A 19,971-nucleotide genomic window follows, 5' to 3' on the forward strand; every position below is an offset into this window, starting at 1 on the left:
TCGTAAAAACCCTGGGGCAATGGTAAGGCCAGAAGGGAGCAGTGTAAACTGAAAACGCTCTTGGTCAATCTTGAACCACAGATAAAACCTGTGGGCTTGCAGGACAGTAATTTGGAAATAAGCATCCAGCAAGTTCAAAGCAATGATACACTCTCCAGAATCCATGGCAGACAAAACCCGGTCCAGGTTGAGCATCTTGAATTTGTCCATCTGCAGAAAGGCATTTAGAGGGCCAAGATCTAAAATATGAAGACTGCCTCAGTCCATCGCACATTGAAGTAGAAGGAGTAAAAGCCAGTTGATGCTTCGAGGCTAGAATCTTCTCTATGACTCATTTGTCCAAAATGGACAGCACTTAGGGCCTCATGTAGGTAGCCAAATACCGGTCGGTAACGGCCGATTTTCGGTAATTATACCGTTACCGACCGGTATTTTGGCCATTGGTATGTAGGGGGACAAACTTTGCTTTCGGAATTTACCGAATCGGTAAAATTACCGATTCGGTAATAATACCGAATCGGTAATGTTACCGAATCGGTAACTTTTCCGAATCGGTAATTTTACCGATTCGGTAAATTCCGAAAGCAAAATCGAGATGTAGGGGGAGTGTGTGTGTGTGTGTTTAAGAGTCGGTATTTACCACCAACTTATAGTTGGTGGTAAATAATGAATGTATGTGTAAATGCATTTTTACGCGCGTAGCAGTGTGCAATGTGGCATACATACATGCCCTTAGGGCATGTATGTGTGCCACATGTGCACACATGGCCGAATCAGGGGTGCAACAGGGTGTCAATGTGACACTCTGCCACCCTTGTATGTGTTCCCCCCATTACCGAATCGGTATTTACCGATTCGGTAATGAGGCATACCTTCCCATCAATGGGAAGGTATGCCTCATTACCGAATCGGTAAATACCGATTCGGTAATTACCGACTAGTAACGATTCGGTAAAAAATACCGACTCATTACCTACATACCAGTTACCACTTCTAAAATACCGATTCGGTATCGTTCGGTATTTTAGAAGTGGTAACTGGTATGCTACCTACATGAGGCCCTTAATGCTGCAAAAGTAACATGTGGTCCTCCATCAGCTGTGCAGATGGGAGTGAAATATGTGGTGGGGTCAAAAGAAATAGAAGGGCCCATTAGACAATTTAAAGGACCCATTTGTCGAAAGTGATGCCTCAACACACTTGGAGAAAATATAGGATATTACCACCTGTGAGGTGGGTATGTGTTGAAAATGACACAATAAATTGCTTTCACAGTTGTGTTTGCAGATGGGGTGTGGGGAGGGAGTCTGACCTTCATGTTGTCCCCGATACCCTGAGCGTTGTCTCTGGAAGCTGCATCATCATTTATGAAACGGCTGAGTTAGTTGTGACGATGGCGGGTTCTGGTGCTGGCGATATTGAAAACCTCTGACATATCCTCAAAAGAGGCAGAACTGTTGGAGAAAGTGCCTGATATGGATACACCAAGAAATGCTGTGTTACAACTTTATTTCAATTGTCCCAGGGCAGAGTCTGCTTTCTCACCGAAGAGGCGAGAGCCATTAAATGGCATGTCCATCAAGGATGCCTTAGAAGCCTATGGCCCTTGCCCAGATGACGCATTGAAGCACCACACTCTTGCGATTGCCTGTCCCAAGCAATCTGTTCGGTTCAGGCCAGACCAAATAACATATTTAGCTGCATCTGAACCATCCTGGATGGTTTGGGCTAAAGACACCTTAAGTTGTCCAGCACTGCTGGTAGGAAATGGCCAACTGTATTCTACAGTGCATGGGTGTAGCGACTCAGGAGGCAGCTGGTGTGGACAGAATGTGGGGCAAGGCTAGTAGAAGAGAACATGTGCTTGCCAAAAGCCTATATGCATTTGGGTTTGCGATCAGGAGGGGTGATGGGAAAGGCTTTTGGTTTTACTTTGCTGGTGTTGAGTCCGGAATGCTGGGTCATCCAGTGCTGGTCTCTGGCGAAGAGGTACCTGTCTACTTTTAACTATGAGCCCAAAACATGGTTTTGCCCAAGTGCCCAAAAGTGTATCTGTAAAGATTTTGTTAAATGACAGCAGAGATTCAGTAGATACCTGGTCAGGAAAGAGAACGTCCATGAGGATATTGGTCTTTATTTCCATGGTAGGGTGCTGCAGGTCAAAGGACTCCCCACAACCCTTTGCATGACGATGGCAAAAAAAGCACTTCCCACTGTGACAGGACTAGGGGGAAAGTCGAGTGCAGTGTCTCGGGATGTGTCTAGACCACTGGCATCCTGTAGTTTTCCCCTACCAATTGTTCTCCCCCTATTGTGGGACGAACTTGTTTCCTTCATCATAGTTGTCGTTATTGTCTGAATCCGAACAAAAAAGCTGGTGTAATGTGACCTCTGTCGCATGGTAAAGACAATGTGCCAGAGTCAGAAGGGTTGGCTACTGGCTGCTCTCAATTAGGATCAGAACACAGCTTTCGTTAAGGTAGAGATAAGGTCAACTTGGAGTCGGAAACTACTATAGGTGGTGGATGCTCCTCCACCTCTGGGAGGGTTTCTGCCATGGTGTCGCTGTCAAAGAAACTTGCTGAGGGAGTGGTCTCAGAACTGAAGTCCGCACTGAAGCCGGTGCAGAACCCAAAGCAGGTTCAAGAGTCGATTTCCACTTACACTTCTTGTGCTTTGCTTCGACATACGCAAGACTTTGACCGTCAGGAGTATCTGCTGCACAAATTAATTTGGGAAACAGGACCTTAATTACGACTTTGACCAGTCATGGCGTGGAGACTTCTGATGATTGGCAACGTACAGTTTTGCTTCACAGTCCAGTATGGCCTTTGGCTTCATCTGGGCGCAGTCATGTTATTGCAGTTTATAAAGCGCAATGATTACTCCAGATGAATTCCATTCGGGGCTGAGATCATGAATGAGCACAAGTTAACAGTAACACTCTAGGGAGCGAGATTTTTTTCCACGTTTTAAGTTGCTTCCTGAAAGCTGCTTCTGATGTCTCCTGTCTTAGGTACATGGGTAGATCATTCCAGCTCTTGGCTGCCAGGTACCTAAAAGAACTACCTCCGAAACGTTTCCTATTGAATTTAGGAATGCAGACCAGTTCCAGCAGATCTCAGGCTGCGCATGGGTTAGGTTGGTAGGAGTGTATCATGGGGCGGAGATATTTCGGGCCCTTGCCCTCAGTATTTTGTGGACATAGCATAGGGCTTTGAAGGAGATCCTCTCCTCAACAGGGAGCCAGTGGAGAGTCTCCAAAGCGCTACCTGTTGGAGAGAGTCTAGAAATGTTTAAAAGCATCCGAGCTGCTACTTTTTGCACCCGTTGGAGCATATGAATGCTCCTCTTTGGTGCCCCCAGATAGAGCACATTGCAATGATCACGTCTGGATGTTACAAGCGCCTGTACCACTGTCTTTCTCGCATTGTCTGGCTGAGTCCTAGGATTTTTTCAGCACTTTTAAAATCCAGAAAAAGGAGCCTGTGAGAGCTGAGATCTGTACAGAGAAGGATAAAGTGGAGTCAAACCAGACTCCAAGATTTCATAGGCCCTGGTGTCTTGTTCTGACCCCAGGCACCAAAGGCATACCTTGTGCTGGTCGGTCACAGACATTGGTTTTTGGCAGTCCCTACAAGATAGTCGTTTTGGGAGGTAAATTCTGTTTCACACTGGTTAAAGAAAGCATTTTTGTGAACAATCTTGTCAAAGAGGAAAGTACTGCAGCTCCGGATATGCATCTGAAGGTGTGGAAAGAAAGGAACTTATATGCAGTCCCATTCTTCACTTCTGGAGCAGAGCAACGTCAGTTCAGAACCATAGGACGCCACCCACCTACCTGCTTACGAGTTTATGGATCCAGTTTACTTTCAATCTTACTCCTACTCCTTCCTACTCTTACTTCTACCCACTCCTAATCATACTTCAATTGACTCCTTTGTAATCCTGTTTGCTTGTAATTTACTCTTTCTCATTCCTCCTCTTACTCCCACTTTTCCCCTACACTAACTCCTGCTCTTACACAAGCCCATACCCTTGTTATTAGGTCTCGCGCCTAGCGTTGCAGTGCGCAGCCCTGCTCGCGCAGACAGAGACCTGATGTAGGGGGTTTGAAAACAGACCTAGGAGTCGCACACGCATGTGGTTTCAATTATCGTGCCCAGACACGGGCGCGATAATTGAAACCACATGTCTTGCTGTGGCGCGCGTGCGCGCGCACCACTTGTCTTTCATTACACAGGCTTCAGGTGCGTGAGCCCCCCATATATGCTGCAGATGGATTTCTTTCTGAAAACAGTAAGGGGAGCATTTGATGTTTGTCATTTTATTCCGCTTGTGGCTTTATCACGCTTGCCGGTAACAAAATAACGTGGACTTACTTGACAAATTTGACTGACTTTACTCCCGCACCGCCTAGACAGGTTCTGTTACTTAGGATACTTTACTCCTGCGCCATCTAACAGGCTATGTGTATCAGGATACTTTACTCCTGCACCGTGTAAAGGGGGCTCTGTTCGTGCTTAATTGTTTATTTTTGTGGGGCAGTGCAGCACACTTTAGCAATAGCGGCCATGTGCCTTTCGTTTTGTCTCCGTAAGCAGCCAATGGCGGCAGTGCTCTTTTATTTTTAAAGTGCGCGCCTCGCCCCATCTCAGCAAAAGGCACGGTTCGGCAAACTCTATTTTAAATATTTTATGCTTTTAGAAATCAGCGTGGCACAACCGGCATGCTGTGTTGCTTACTAAAAGCCTAAAATATTGAACAATTAGAGTTTGGTGAGCCGCACCTTTCTTTTCTTCGGCATCGCTCGTCAAACTCTGTATGTGTATTCTGCAGTCCCCTAGCGATAAGATAGAAGCTTCACTATGCACACTTTCACTTTCATTTCCCAAGTAACCCTTCACCCCTGCGCTTCAGCATTTGTTAAAGTTTGACTGCCTTTTTGTAAAATTCCCTGCTCTTGCATTGAAGTCTGCAGAGACATCCACACGTAGAGTGCATATATCTCCCCAATTCAAGGTGGCTGCCAGACTAACTAGAGTGAACATAGACTACTCGCTTGTAGTTTCAGTACCTGTTGCCCAAAATAAGTCATTGCTTTTCCGGCGTGTTTCCTCTTTGACAATTTGGGCACTCATTGAATGCGGATTGAAGTGCTCACTGTAGTACTAGTTTTGTCGGTTCCCCACGCCTTGGTGTTCCCAGCCATACCGGCCCCCACACTACCCTCGGTCCCATCCTCGGCCGCCACTCTGCAGGAGGCCCTAGAAAGCAGCGGGCGCATTATCAAAAGACCTGTGCAGAAGAAACGCACGTCCCCCAACTCTCAGAGATGCTGCAAGTTCCCTCAGTAGTGGGATTGTGGAGGGCAACTTGTGAATAGCAGTTTACTAACTACAGTGTATGGTGTGATGCCAGTATTTGACATAGTTTCGGTTGCCTTGGCTATTACTATTATTAATGCAATACCTGGTGCTGTTGTTGTGCCCATCTGCGCCTCTGCTGAAGCCGCTGTAGTGCATGCCGGTGTCCACACTGCTGTCCCTGTTGTTGTCTGCTGCTGCAGTGTCTGCCAGTGTCCTCTCCGCTGTCGCTGTTGTTATCAGCTGCTGCAGTGCCTGCCGGTGTCCTCTCCACCTTTTGTCAGTGTCTGTTTACTGCATTGCATGTTATATACTTAGCTGAGTGAAGTATTTGTTACTGTGCTCACATTGGTACAAATACATTACTTCAGCATTTGTTAAAGTTTGAGCTGTTGGCGTTGAAAATGACAATGTTTTTACTGTTGTTTTTTAAATTTTTATTTGCAGTGGAGTATTTATATTTGCATAGCATTATTGTCATTGGTATAACAAGCCAAAAGTAAAAAAACATTGTCATTTTGAACGCCAACATCTCGAACTTCAACAAATGCAAGACCTATTGCATTGCAAATGCTTGTCTGTTTACTCCTAGTTATGCCTTATCTTACTTTCCCCTATCTCTACTTTTTTTTACCCACTATTGCCTAATTCTGCTGGTATTCTTTCTCTTACTTGCTGATTATTTTACTACCTAGTCCTTCTTGCTCCTACCTAACCCTTGTTGCTCCTGCACCTAACTAACCCTAAACGTAATCCTGCTGTTTCTCCTAAACGCACTACTTCTATTCTTCCTTAACCCTTCTTTTACTTATTCCTATTCTTTCTTTTGCTTACTCCTATCTAGTCTTACTTATGCTCACCTACTCCTACTTATTCTTTCTCTTACTCCAACAAAATCCTTTGCCTACCAAATCCTACTTACTCATACCTACTCCTACGTTCTCCTACTTCAGCTTACTCCTATGCACACGCAACCACATTCACTATACTACCGAATGCCCAGTCACAAGTTGATAAAGCATATAGAATTCAGAGTGAATAGGCATTTCCATCCTTATGCGCTTTAATGTCTGCTCATCAATTGTACTTGTGTGAGCTTGTGTGAATGAGTATGAGCATTTTGGTACAAAGGAGTTTACAGTTGTGTAAACATGTGTGTGTCTCCATGTAGGCCTGTGTACGATTGTCTGCTTCTTTGTGTTGCTATTGCTGTCTATCACTGAGCAATTTAAGCTGCATGGACGCTAATAAGGGAGTGTTAGACTTGGGGGTCTCTAGTTGGCACAGGCATGCACTTGTGACAAATAGGGACCTCCTCCTCTAGTCAGGGTAAGGGGGTACACTCCTAAAATAACCCCTGCTCACCCCCTTGGTAGCTTGGCACAAGCAGACAGGCTTATCTCAGAGGCAGTGTGTAAAGCATTTGTGAACACATACAGTAACCAAGTAACAGCACTACAAATGGTTTTTATATTAAAAATAAGTATTCTTTATATAGATTTACCACAAGACCATTAAACGACAAAAACACACAATACTGTTAATTTAGATGGTAGGATTTTGCTTAGTTCTCTTAAGTTCCTAGATGTGACACTTTAAGTCAATGTACCTTTTAGATGCGACACGCAGGGCAACGAAAGTGTTGCAACGATGTTGATGCGATTAAGATTTTGGTGCAAAGAAATAAAGACGTGAAGATCTTCCAGATGCGATACGCTTCTCCGATGTTGCTAGAAGACTCGATGCTGCAGCGGCGACACACTTTACGCGATGCGACGACAGCAGCTCCGACGGCGGCCCGCTTCTCCGTGGATGCGAGGCGTTTTTCTTGATGCGGTGCAATGCGACAACTACGATGGCTGCGATGGCGACACGCTTCTTCCTCGATGCGAGCCTCTTCTCTTGATGCGGTGCAATGCGTCAGCTACGATGGCGACACGCTTCTTCGGCGTTGCGAGACACTTCCTGGATGTTGCTAGACGCTTCAGATCGATGCGATGCTGCAGCAGCCACACACTTTACGAGATGCGACGACAACAGCTCCGACGGCAGCACGCTTCTCCTTCTTGAGTCGCGCTTCCAGCTCCTTGCGACACGCAGTCCCTCAGAAGGCCCAACAACAGCAGCAGGCACTTCCAAAGAACTCTGGGGAGCTGGGGGGTGAAGTCTGTTTTTCCTGAGACTTCAGCAGGAGGCAAGCTCTTTTCCAAGCCCTTGGAGATCCTTCACAAGTTGAGCAAAAGTACACACAAAGTTCCTTTCTCCTCTCTTTGGCAGTAAGGCAACCACTGCAGGCCAATCCCCCAGTTTCAGGGATAGTTTCCTCCTCAGCTTCTTCTAGTTCCTCCCTCAGCAGAGGTTCTTCTTGTTTTCCCAAAGTGATCTAAATTCTTGGGATCAGGGTCCCAATATTTATACCCAGAAATCCTTTGTCCTCTGAAGGCAGAGGGGCCTTTGCCCAGTCCAAACCAGTTCCAGAGCACTCTGTTTACCAGACTTCTCCTTTCCTTTCACAGTGCAGGGCAGAAACATTAGACGCCCCACAGGATGTGGAGCCAGCGTTGTGGAAGGCAAGTACAGCTCTGGAGCACTCTGTTGACAGGATTCCTTCTCTTCATTCACTGTGCAGGGCAGAGACATCAGCCGCTCCCCAGGAGGTGGACCCAGCATTGTGAAAGGCAGGCACAGCCCTATTCAGGTCCCAGGTGCAACTCCTCCCACCCATCTGGATGTAGATCTCTCTATTCACCACTGGGACACCTCACCCTGTCTCCTGGAATTCCCCAGCCCTGTCACTCAAACTCCAGACAAAGGAATACACACAGCCTAGCAGAGGCAGGTTTGAATGGTTAGACAAGAAAATGCCTACTTTCTAAAAGTGGCATTTTCAAACACAGAATGTTAAAACCAACTTCACTAAAAGATGTATTTTATCATTGTGAGTTCAGGCATACTAAATTCGAATTTCTACAATGTTCCCTGAGTCAGTTAGGATTATAAAATGCAATAATCAAACTGCCCATTCTGGCCTATGGAGAACAGGTAGCCTTGCAATAGTGAAAAACGAAAATGGCTGTAATTCACTATTAGAACATGCCACACACACCAGGGCATGTTCTACCTTATCCTTACAATGCACCCTGCCCTTGGGCCTACCATAGGGGTGTCTGATATGAAGAAAAGGGAAGGTTTAGGGACTGGCAAATGGGTGCACTTGCCCAGTCAGCATGACAGTACCAGACTGCACACAGGCTCTGCAATGGCAGACCTTAGACACATGTTTACAGGCTGCTTCTGTGGGTGGCACAACCAGTGCTGCAAGCCCACCAGCAGTATTTGGATTTACAAGCCCTGAGCACTCCTGGTGCACTGTACTAGGGTCTGACAAGTAAACCAAACCAACCAATGATGGAATCACAAAGTATACATTAATTTACAATAGGGAGCACTTGCACTGTGGCACTTGACAGCAGTGGCACAGTGCCCTGAGCAGCTAACACCAACAAAAACCTATGAGGCACAACGAAAAAATGGAAGGGAGACTCACGCCAATGTGCCAGGTCTAACAGGGAGTATAAGGGGAAGCCCAATATTGCTTTATATAGCCCTTTAATTACAACAATGGGTGACTTAGGGGATAAAATGGCCAATCCAATATTAGTTCAATCAGTCTTCTACGCTAGGATATATTTGTATAGCCCACAGTCCTAAGCACTTTGGGTATAGTGGAAGAAGGCAGCCTGTTTATTTTGAAACCCTCCCATGCCATATTATACTGGATACTGTGCCAGTGTTAGGTTATGGAGCATTTTTGTAACTCAATGTTGATGAACACCCTGGGAGTAAGGGAGCAGTTCTTTGTATGTATCTTACCATGTCTTAGCACTGGAAGGCAAGAGAAATAACAAGTCTCTGGCTATAGGGCCGGGCCTGTGGACATGACTGGGGAGTTTTGGAATGTAGTCCTTCCTGGAGAGTTGATTGTTTTTTAGGTCTCTTCAACACAGCTGTAGTGATCTACTGGCAGTGCTAAATTCCCAATACATACATAATACCTACACTCATAAATACATACAGACCAAATGTGGGATTTAGTGGAGCCACTTCAGCCATTGGCTGTTGTTTTTTTTTTTTAAGTTGCCATTGGCTGGGTTTACTATTCTTAACGTTATGGAATTTTGTGGAAAGTTACTTGGGGCTTAAAGTAGTCTGCTGTCGTAATGTCTCCAATGTGCTGCCATCTCCCGCACTCACTTTGTCTCATCCAAAGGTGAGACCTATTGGCTTAGATTGTTACATAATGTCCACACATTGTCTTCACGTCTTTAGACGTTGTTCTGGAGAGCATTTTTCCTGGGGCCATGGGTGGAGTGCAGTGTGGATAAAACCATTCCCCTTAGGGAGGACAGAAATGATCCCCAGAAGGGTAGAAAATACCCTCCCACCTCTGGCCTCCTCCTATCCTCCAGAAAATGTTGCTAGATTTTGCTAAAGAATTTGCAAACAGAGCGTGGACAGTATTCACTTTTTTTCTTCAAAGCGAGCATTGGCTGAGATGGCATTAATGTAGATGTCGACCCTATAAACTTGCCCCTAATCCTAAGTTTAGCCATGAATTTGTAAGCCCTGTGTACTGTGCACATTGTCATGCCCTGTCCCCTGTAACATAAGGTATTGTGTGCAACCATAACATTGCTTTTTGTGTTTTTTATAACATTACCCTCCTATGAGGAATTTGCACGCACTTCTCGAAAGATTAAAAATTACCACCTACATTTGATCTTGGAAGGTGTGCTGATTAGCTCAGGTGGAAGTTAGAACTGGGACCGATAAGTTAGTTTTCTATTGAATTTTTTATCAGGTATTGCCGATAAGTGAAAACCACAAAAACAGTTTCCCGAGAACCATGATCAGTTGGAACTGGAGAGCGGGTATACACAAAAGGTGTGGTCAAAGATCAGGCCAGGTGGTCAGTGCCGGATGTAACCTGGCCCAGTAGGCACCGAAGGCAATGAAACTGAGACCAGTGCATTGCTGAGGGGCCATACTCTGCTTTCTTTATAAATGGTTAATGCAGAATGCTCGGCTCATGGTGTAATAATGGGGGAGTTCAGTTACATTATAAGATACGCCTAAAGCAGCTTTTATGCTGCAGCATCTCTAGCCAGTGGCACGCAGGCCTGACTGTGCCACCAGCCATGTACTACCGGGGGAGAGTGATGGGCACAGTGTGTGGCCAAATGCCATGCCCTGTCGGCCATACTCCTAGCTTGACCTCAGCAAGTACTTGGGTGTCAGGAGAGTGCATGCAGAGTGTGTCCAAAGAGCCTACCCCCAGTGGACACTGAGAGTGGGTTGTCGGGAGCAAGATGTGGTTGAGGGTCAGGCTGTGTGTCTGGAACCCGAAGAAATTGTCTAAATAACATTCCCTAAAGGATCTAGGTACAGGAGTGTTTTTTAGATCGAGTGTGCAGGGCTTGCAGAAATGCAGCACCATCTTCTATAATCCTTTCTCACTTTCTCTCTCTCTCCCTTTCTCTCGCACACTGCTACATTAAAATGTTCTCTTTGAAACACACTGTTGATTCCTAAAGCTAGACGTACGTTCGTCTAAATGCTCAAAGAAAAAAAAACACAAATATGGTGTCAGGCTCGTCTTTTTAGTGTGTGGCAAGCTATACATGAACCCTTCTTCATAACGATTCATATTCGCTTACATTAGTGGTGTCTCTTGAGCTTTGATTACAGCATTGACCATTTGAGGGGTGACATGAAATGAACCACAAATTAATAATGATTACAATTGCAATATTAGGCTGTAGTGTAATCAGAACATGCGGGCAGTAATGCCCTTTTCACATTTTATAGTGCTAGGCCCGATTATTGCTGTTACATCAGTAGGTGCACGCTGTGCCCACTAAAATGTTGATTTTTTTCTCTTATTTTTTTTCACTAGGCGTTTATCAGTGGTGGCGGTGATACGGATGTCTATGTGGTCATGTGTCGGACAGGTGAAAGTGGCGCGAAGGGCATCTCCTGCATAGTGGTGGAGAAGGGGACTCCAGGATTGAGCTTTGGCAAGAAAGAGAAAAAGGTACAAGACTGATGGGACCAATGGGGTCCATACTAAAGATTTGCTGCTAAAGTGATGAAACACCATGATTAACTGGGTGAGGCTGATGGAGCCTTGGGGCTTCAATAGCTCATGGGACTGGAGATAGGCAATCCAAAATATTGCAGCTGGCTATTTGGCTCAAAAGAACACATTCACAGGTGGCCTCACTAAGGTATGCTCCCACTCATCTCAAACAAGGGGGAATATATCTCAGACACCCAGAATACGTGGTGCTGCCCTAAACCACTTTGATTCAGAGGGCATGCCCTGGCATGCCCCAGCCACATATAATGACGTTGAATCCAGTTGCCAGGAGAAAGCAAATATCCTTCACCTGAAGTAACTCCGTGGAACATGTCATGGGGTAAGGCACAGCTGCCTGGAATAAGGCACTCGCCCAGCCTCTCAGAATTATAAGCATTTCTCCAGACACTGGATTAAAGGACCACAACCCAGCTGCTTGCACAATTATAGGATGTACCTTCCAAACTAGACCGAACGGCTCTACTGAGAATTCATGCTTCAGCGTTTTGGGATGTAAACTTCCCTGTGAAATTCAACCTGCCCTTGCCCCCACGAGTTGCTGTCGCACCCTGCAGCCCAAATTCTCTCACATGCTTCTTTCCAATGGTTGGACAGTCTCCTCCTCCTCAATGAAAAATTTCCTAGCTAACGTAACAGAAAGTTTAAATTCTATTAAGGACTCAGAGGCGATGGTTATGGTATCACTTTCTATGTTTTATTGCACAGTAGCCATTTTAAAACTTAAACTTAGACCACACTTCCCAAACACCCTTGGGGAAAAAATGGTCGAAAACAAAACAAAGAAGGGACCAACATATCCCTCAGTCCATTATGGCCAATCACAGTCCAGGGACACTCTCCTAGTCTGTCCTTGCTGCCCTGCTCATCCTCTTTCTTTCCGACGAAGCGCCGTCATCCAGTTCAGGTGTCCTGTTTTCTGGAATCTGTTCCTGGAAAAACCAAAAAACACATAAGGACCTAAGCCCAGGGAGGTCAAGCAAGTCCGCTACCAGAGGATACAATGCAGCAACTGTAAATTAGCAGAACATGCCAAACTATCATAACCCTGAACAGGTTTAAGCATCAATGTCAGAATACTGCATTAGGGAAAAGCAAAACAATACTGCAGATGAAATCAATATCAAACGAAAAGCACAAACTTACTCCCAACGGAGGGAATCTCGCAGAGATCTGCGGTGGGATAATCCTCGCCTCCGAGTCCTTAATAGAATTGAAACTTTCCGTTACGTTTGCTAGGAAATTTTTCATTCTATGTCAGGACCAGAGGCTTCGGATTATGTTGCTTCAAAGCTTACTTACCACCAAATGGGCCATATCAATGACCGGCTTAAAAGTTGAATCTGAGGACCAGTCTGCTGTATTCATAATGTCCTCTAAACGGGCTCCCAGTGAAAAGGCTTTCGAGGCCATAGCGCCTCTTGCTGAGTGAGCCCCAAATTGTCTTATGCTAATGCCTGCCTCCTGCATAACCCAACGCACCCAACGTGCAATAGTGGGTGATGAAACTGCCTTGTGTGTGTTTTTTAAGCGCAATTAAGAGCTGTCGCTCTTCAGGAGGGCGGAGTTCCTCAGACATCTCCTCATACGCCTTCAGACAACGCACAACACAAAGTTTAGGAGAGTCTGGGAATGCTGGGTACTCAATAGTTCGTTTATGCGTCTTAGTCCTGCGACTAATAGTGAAAGAAACCCCTGATGGAGAGAAAATTCTGCCAGTGATGTCCAGAGCTCGCAAGTACGAAACTCTGCGGCACGAAATCAAACAAAGAAGCATTGCTAGCTTCACAGACAGTTCCTTGCGGGAAAGAAATTTGTTGTGCTGCCATGAAAGAAATAGAGTAAGCACTCTGACATCCCAGAGCTCCGAGTACCTGGGTTCCGGTGGAAGCGATAAACGGAGACCTCTCAAGAGCCTGCAAATGAAGGGACGCTCTCCCACTGGTTTGCCATCCAGTGGGGAATGCCCTGCTGAGATTGCCGAATGGAAGGTGTTGACCGACCGGTAAGCGAGACCCTGCTGAGCTAGGTGTGCAAAAAAAATTCAAAACGTGGACCACGTCGACGGCCACGGGATCACAACCCCGTTGCACACACCAACGACACCATCTTGTCCAGGCCGAACGATAGCGCTTGACGGTACTATCTGACCAGGCCCTAAACACGAGGCTCTCAGCGAACTGCGAAAGGCCGAGGAGCGACCATCGTCACCTGTAATCCTCCACGCCATGAGGTGGAGAGAGCCTTCGAGAACCATCTGATGAGGAACCCCGTCCGGATTGAGGAAAAGCTCTGGAAAGCGGGGGAGTGGGATTGGAGAATCCCAAGAAAGTTCCAGAAGAACCGGAAACCACACTTGAGACCTCCAAATGGGCGTGATGAGAACCATGCCGGCTCGTTGTTGCCGGATCTGGCCAGAAACCCTTGTGATCATGGCAAAAGGAGGGAACGCATACAGTTCCTCCTACGTCCAATCTTGCAGGAACGCATCCGTGGCTGCTGCCAGGGAGTTCGGCCTCCAGCTGAAGAAAAGAGGCAGTCGGTGATCCAACCTGGAAGCAAAAAGATCCACAGAAAAAGGACCCCAAAGGTCCTGCACCCGAGAAAAAACGTCCAGATGCAACTTCCACCGACTGGAATCTCTGAAATGGCGCGACTGCCAGTCGGCCACCAGATTCTCCCAACCTGGGAGATACTCAGCCGTCAACGAGATCCGATTGTCGAGGCAAAACTGCCAGAGATTCTCTGCCAGGTCCGAAAGCACCTTTGAACGAGTACCTCCTAGGTGGTTTATATACCTGACCGCCGAGACGTCCATTTTTAAAAGGACGCAAGACTGGACCCTTTCCTTGGTCCAACAACGCACGGCGAAACAGCCTGCTAAAAGCTCCAAGCAGTTGATATGAAGCTCTTGTTCTTGTGGTGACCTCGAACTGCCTGTGGAGAAGTCTCTGCACCTGGCGCCCCAGCCCGACCTGCTCGCGTCTAACTATATGATCAGGTCTGGGGCGGATCCAAAGATCACTCTCCCGTTCCATGCTTCCATGTGGGAGAGCCACCAACTAATCTCTTTCACAGCTTCCCCCGAAAGGGAGACTGGATGGGAGTAAGGGAGCCCTTTTCGTAAGTGCTTGGCTTTGTGCCACGGCAAGCCCCGATAGTGAAGGGGCCCCGGGATGATAGCCTGGATCAACGCTGACAACAACCCTACGATGCGTGCCATCTGCCGCAGGGGAACCGTGCCCTTGACCAAAGTCCGCCTGAGCTCATGGCGAATTTTTCCACCTTCTGCGAGGGAAGACTGAGAGTAGCCGTCGTGGAGTCGACCACGAAACCTAAAAAAGTGCCACGCTGAGCTGGTACTAAGAGGAACTTTTTGGCGTTTATGACAAAGCCTAAGCTCGCTAACAGACTTGCGGCTTTAGCTGGTCCCGAAGCGTTCCCGGATCTTGGGCCAGCAAGAGCAAATGGTCCGAGTAAACCATGAGGTGCGTGCCCTGAGGTACTTCACCACTGGTTTGAGAACCTTGGTGAAGCACCAGGGGGCGGAGGCGAGCCTGAAAGGAAGGGTGGTGAAGTGGTACGCCTGACCGTGCCAGAGGAATTACAGAAACCTCCTGTGAGGAGGGAAAATAGGGATGGCTAAGTAAGCATCTTTTAAATCCAACCGGACCATCCAATCCGCCGGCCTGAGCACATCCCGGAGGAGGTGAATACCCTCCATTTTGAAATGGTGGTAAACCAGCCATTCGTTGAGATCGAGCAGGTTGAGAACCGGACGTTGTCCCCCGTCTGTCTTGTCCATCATGCACATGTTGCTGAGGAACCCAAGAGGATCTAAGACTGTGCGGCTAATAGCACCTTTGTCTGAGAGAGTGGAGATTTCCGCGTCTAGCGGGACCGCTTCAGGCCGGGAAAAACGAATGGGGTTGGGCGGGAAGGTCTGTCTGGGTTCGCCGCACAAATCTATCTGAAACCCCTTCACGGTCTGCTGGACCCAAGCGTTGGACGTGAGCGACCTCCACACACTCAGAAAGCGGGCCAAGCAACCCCCCACTCTCACCATGGAAAGGGAAGAAACACTTACCGGTATTAGCGGCGTTGTCCCCGCTGTGGAAACCTCTGCCCCTGGAACGTCTGCCGCGGGACGGGTAAAAGTTGGAGTACCGTGTCTGCGTTTGGTACTGCCCTTGTCTGGAGCCTTGTCCCCTGGAATAGTTGGAGATGGGGACCTGGCCGGTCGAGCGGCCCCTTCCTCGACCGGCCCCACGGAAAACCTGTGAGGAAAAGACCTTCTTGATAAAAGATTGGGCCTTATCTAAGGAGGTGAAAGTATTGACACTTTCCTAATTCTTTTATGAATGGTTCTCCAAAGAAACCTCCCTGAGCAACCGCTCCAGCCTCCGAATCCGCCAAGTCTCCCAACTTAGGGTCCACTTTAATCTGAAATGACCTCCTGCGTTTTGTGGAGAGCGCACAATTTGTGTTTCCTAAAAATACTATCGCTCTCTGCGCCCACCCAGAGAGGGCCTCAGGCGAAATCAGGGCTCCTGAATTCTTGGCATCCTCAGCCATATTTAATATCATAGTCATGGGTCCAAGGGCGTCCAGGAGTTTATCCTGGCATGCCCTCCAGGAACTGTCTATCCCCTTCTTGGGATCCTTGTTGAATTTTGCAAGAAAAGTCGATATTCTCGGGTCGAGGTGTTTGCGCGACTTTCCCGTCAAGGGAGGGGCAAGGGCATTCGGACCTCGGGAGACTGCGAGCCTCCGTGCCCATTGGCGTGCGGATCCTACTGGCCACATAACCGGCCACCTTAACAGAAGGCGTCCATTCCGAGGACCGTGGATGCATCAAGAGTTCTGGGTCTAACATATCCGAACTCCCGAAGGAGCCTAAGGGTCCGAGGAGAGCGGTGATATGGCGTGACGCCACGGCCTGGAAGGTCCTGGCTCGTCATCTGTATCCCCATGGTCATCATCGCCGTGTCCTGAGCACGGCTGGGTGGATCAGTGGGCGCTGCAGGGGGGAATATCAACCAGATGTAGCCCAAGTATAGCCCAATGACAAAATGTCCCAGAGTTTTCTAAATAACAACTAGAGCGCTAACAGTCTTACTTATGACAGAAATATGGCACACCTGAAGCCATCTTGATTGGAATAAAGTGGTAACACTTAAAACATTTAATTTGCAAAGGAACAAAATGAGGGGGTTCATTTTGCCATAGAAATTATGATTAGTGCTGCAGAAAGAAAAATTAGGGCACATTTGGACTTCTCAAATCCTCTTCTATTTCATTAAAAATTCTGACATGCAGACTGAAACATGCACTTTGAATACCAGCAGCAGACTTCCCTGGTGAGCAGTAGCTTTACTACAGTGATCTAATGAGCAACTAGAGTGCTACCATTCAGAATTTATGGCAAATGTGTGATACATCTGAATGCCTTCTTGATGGAACCAAGTAAACAAGCATTGAAAATGCAATAGGTCTTGCCCTTGTTTAAGTTAAAGCAATTCTGTTTGTAATTAGGTGGCTTTTTAGCTTTGCTTGGGGATTCGTCAAGCAGGGGCCGAGAAAAAAGGGGGGTCCCAAAACGCGTTTTCCCCATGCATTTTCCCATAGGACCTTTAGTCGAAGGTACAGCCTGAACGGCTGAACAGAATTACTTGAAATTTGGCAAAGAGGTAGTCCTCAGGTCAGGGATGTGCCTTTTGCATATATGGAGTCAATCTGTTCAGTAGTTCCTGAGAAAATTGCAGTTAAAGTACATAAATATCTATAGCTGCGCACCGTGCGAGCACCCTAACGTGCACGAGCGTAATTCTGATTGGTGGTTACGTGTTAGTCAACGTTCGAATCGGTCGAAATCAGGAAGTGTCGGCCGCCATTTTGTTTGTTTTGAGTGCGAGAGTGAAAAAGGAAGGTAGCGAACGTGAAAAGGGGGCAGGGTAGAGAGTTCCTGACCCCCTAGCCTTTGTCAGGGGGTCCCTGAAGGACCCCGAAGGCAGAATTTTCTTTTTTTTTTTTTTTTAAACCGCGGGGGTGCGCGCATGGTGAAAAACCCCAAAAAAATTATAATAATTTTTAATACGTAGTTTATTGTAAAATAAATATATAAAAAAAATAATAAATACAGAAATAAATTAGCATTTAAAAAACCGTACAAATTCACTGAAAAAACCATAGGTTTCACACACGTTATAGTTAGGAATTAGCATTTAAAAAACCTTGCAAATTCACTTAAAAAACCATAGGTTTCACACATGTTATAGTTAGGTGGATATTTCACTCGTAAAAAACCAATGAAATTCCCCCGTTATAGTTAGTTCAGATAACTATAACTCGCGCGACCGCCACTCTATCACAAGGATGATTTCATCAGTGATGTCATGAGTGATGCCACTGACCATGTCAAGTGAATTTGCAAGGTTTTTTAAATGCTAATTCCTAACTATAACGTGTGTGAAACCTATGGTTTTTTCAGTGAAATATATATATATATATATATATATATATATATATATATATTACCTACTGGTAGGTAGTTATAGTTAGGACCACGTTTCCATAGGAAATCCGCAACATTCTATTTTGAATAACTTTGGCGCCGGTCGACGAATCCTCGCAAAGTTTTCAAAATAGGTGGGGCGCTACGCTCCGCTCCTTCCCTGAAAGTCTCGGGGGGATACGTCAAGCGGGGGCTGAGATAAAAGGGGGGTCCCAAAACGCGTTTTTCCCATGCATTTTTCCATAGGACCTTTAGAACGAGCTACAGCCCGAACGGCTGAACAGAATTACTAGAAATTTGGCAGAGAGGTAGTCCCTATGTCAAGGAAGTGCCTTTTGTAGGTTTGGTGTAAATCTGTTCAGTAGATTCTGAGAAAATAGCCTTTAAATCAATATATATATCTGAGCCCGCTTACGGTACGCTTACCGTACGCTTACGGTAAGCTTACGGTACGCGTACGGTGGCGTGCGCGAGCGCGATTCTGATTGGCTGTTAGATCTTAGTAAACATTCGAATCGGCCGAAACCAGGAAGCGGCGGCCGCCATTTTGTGTGTTTCACTCCGAAAAAAAAGAGTGAAAACAAGAAAAGGGGGCAATGAGGAGAGTTACAGACCCCCTTACATTTGTGAGGGGGTCAAAGAAGGACTGTAAAGTACAAAGAAAACATTTATTGATTTTTTTAAAAAATCACGGGGTACGCGTACGGTAAGCTTACGGTAAGCGTACGGTAGAAAAAAAAAATAAAAAAATAAATGAAATTCAGATTTAAGTGTTTAGATATTAGGGGGCTCTAAAAAGAGCCGTTGTGTTTATGAAATGATTTTTTAGTGGTACCTACAAGTAAGTACCGATGCAGAGTCTAAGGTTCAAGAGGAAGACTCTGTTCCCTTTATCATTGAAGTGCACACCATCTCCTCTATAAATGTCTTGCATGTCAAAACGCAAGTTGTTGTGGTAAATGGCACCCATACCATAGTCACGGAGGAAAGCAGAAACAGATTTGTTGACGTGCTTTCTTGCTTTGTCAATCTGCGGACAGAAATGATTGGACCAGTTCCATTTTTGCCTTTGGCATATGTTGGAAAACACAAAGGCAGTTTTAGGGAAAAGTGAAAACAGTTGTGCAAAGGTGTCCTTCATAAGCATTTCCAGACCTACCCCAGTCAAAGTGCCTAGGTCATTGCCACCACAGTGCACTATTATGAGGTCAGGGTGTTGGATTTGCATGAAGGATTTCACCAATGGCATCAATTGGTGCCACTTTAACCCTCTCTGACCAATCCATTTAATGTCTACATTTGGCAAAGCAAGGTCTCTCACCATATCTGTTTTCTCTGCAAACTTTTCACTCCAGAAGACATAGCTGTGCCCTACAATCCACACTGTGAACATCTTCAAAGGAGAACTGGATGCACTCAGGAGGTGTCTTTCAGTAGAATGGCAATATGAAAAGAAAGACAGTTTGGAAATGGAGGCATACATATTTTTTTCAAAACAAAAAGAACTGATTGGCTGTTTCATACCATTCTAGAATAAAAACTAGGCTGTATGTGTAAACTAATAGAAGCATGTTTTGTATTGGTACAAAAAAATGTGTTACCAAAGAACAGTACTATGGATTTGCTGTTAGGTTTGAAAAGTCAAGCACTCTTGCTCTGTGGAATTGAAACATTGTGTGGCGAACTTCTGACCTAACTCCACACAGCAGTGTTCCATGAGCTGTTGCTATGGTAGCAGGCAGAAGTCAAGTTGGGGGAAGGGTACTAGGCAGAAGTCAAGTTGGGGGCAGGGTACTTTTGGAAAAGGGTTGGTTTTCAACCAATAGAAATGTGTGATTACATTTGAAAAAAAGGGGGAAGCACTGAGATTTGAAACTTACATGTATATGTGTGGAAAAATAGAGGGAAAGTTTGCCATTATCTGGTTCTGCTGA

At 46.2% G+C, this 19,971-nt stretch overlaps 1 protein-coding gene across 2 annotated transcripts in view; it reads left to right on the forward strand.

The window, feature by feature from the left end:
• ACAD8 (acyl-CoA dehydrogenase family member 8) overlaps positions 1–19,971 on the forward strand; it is a 262,307-nt gene that overhangs the window by 186,270 nt on the left and 56,066 nt on the right. For both annotated transcript variants that reach the window (XM_085647236.1, XM_085647237.1), the window contains exon 6: positions 11,323–11,460. In XM_085647236.1, coding sequence (XP_085503362.1) covers positions 11,323–11,460 — 138 coding nt within the window. The remainder of the gene's footprint in view (positions 1–11,322; positions 11,461–19,971) is intronic.

This window comes from Triturus cristatus, chromosome 3_2 (genome assembly GCF_964204655.1).
Source record: "Triturus cristatus chromosome 3_2, aTriCri1.1, whole genome shotgun sequence".
In the NCBI taxonomy this organism is placed as follows: domain Eukaryota; kingdom Metazoa; phylum Chordata; class Amphibia; order Caudata; family Salamandridae; genus Triturus; species Triturus cristatus.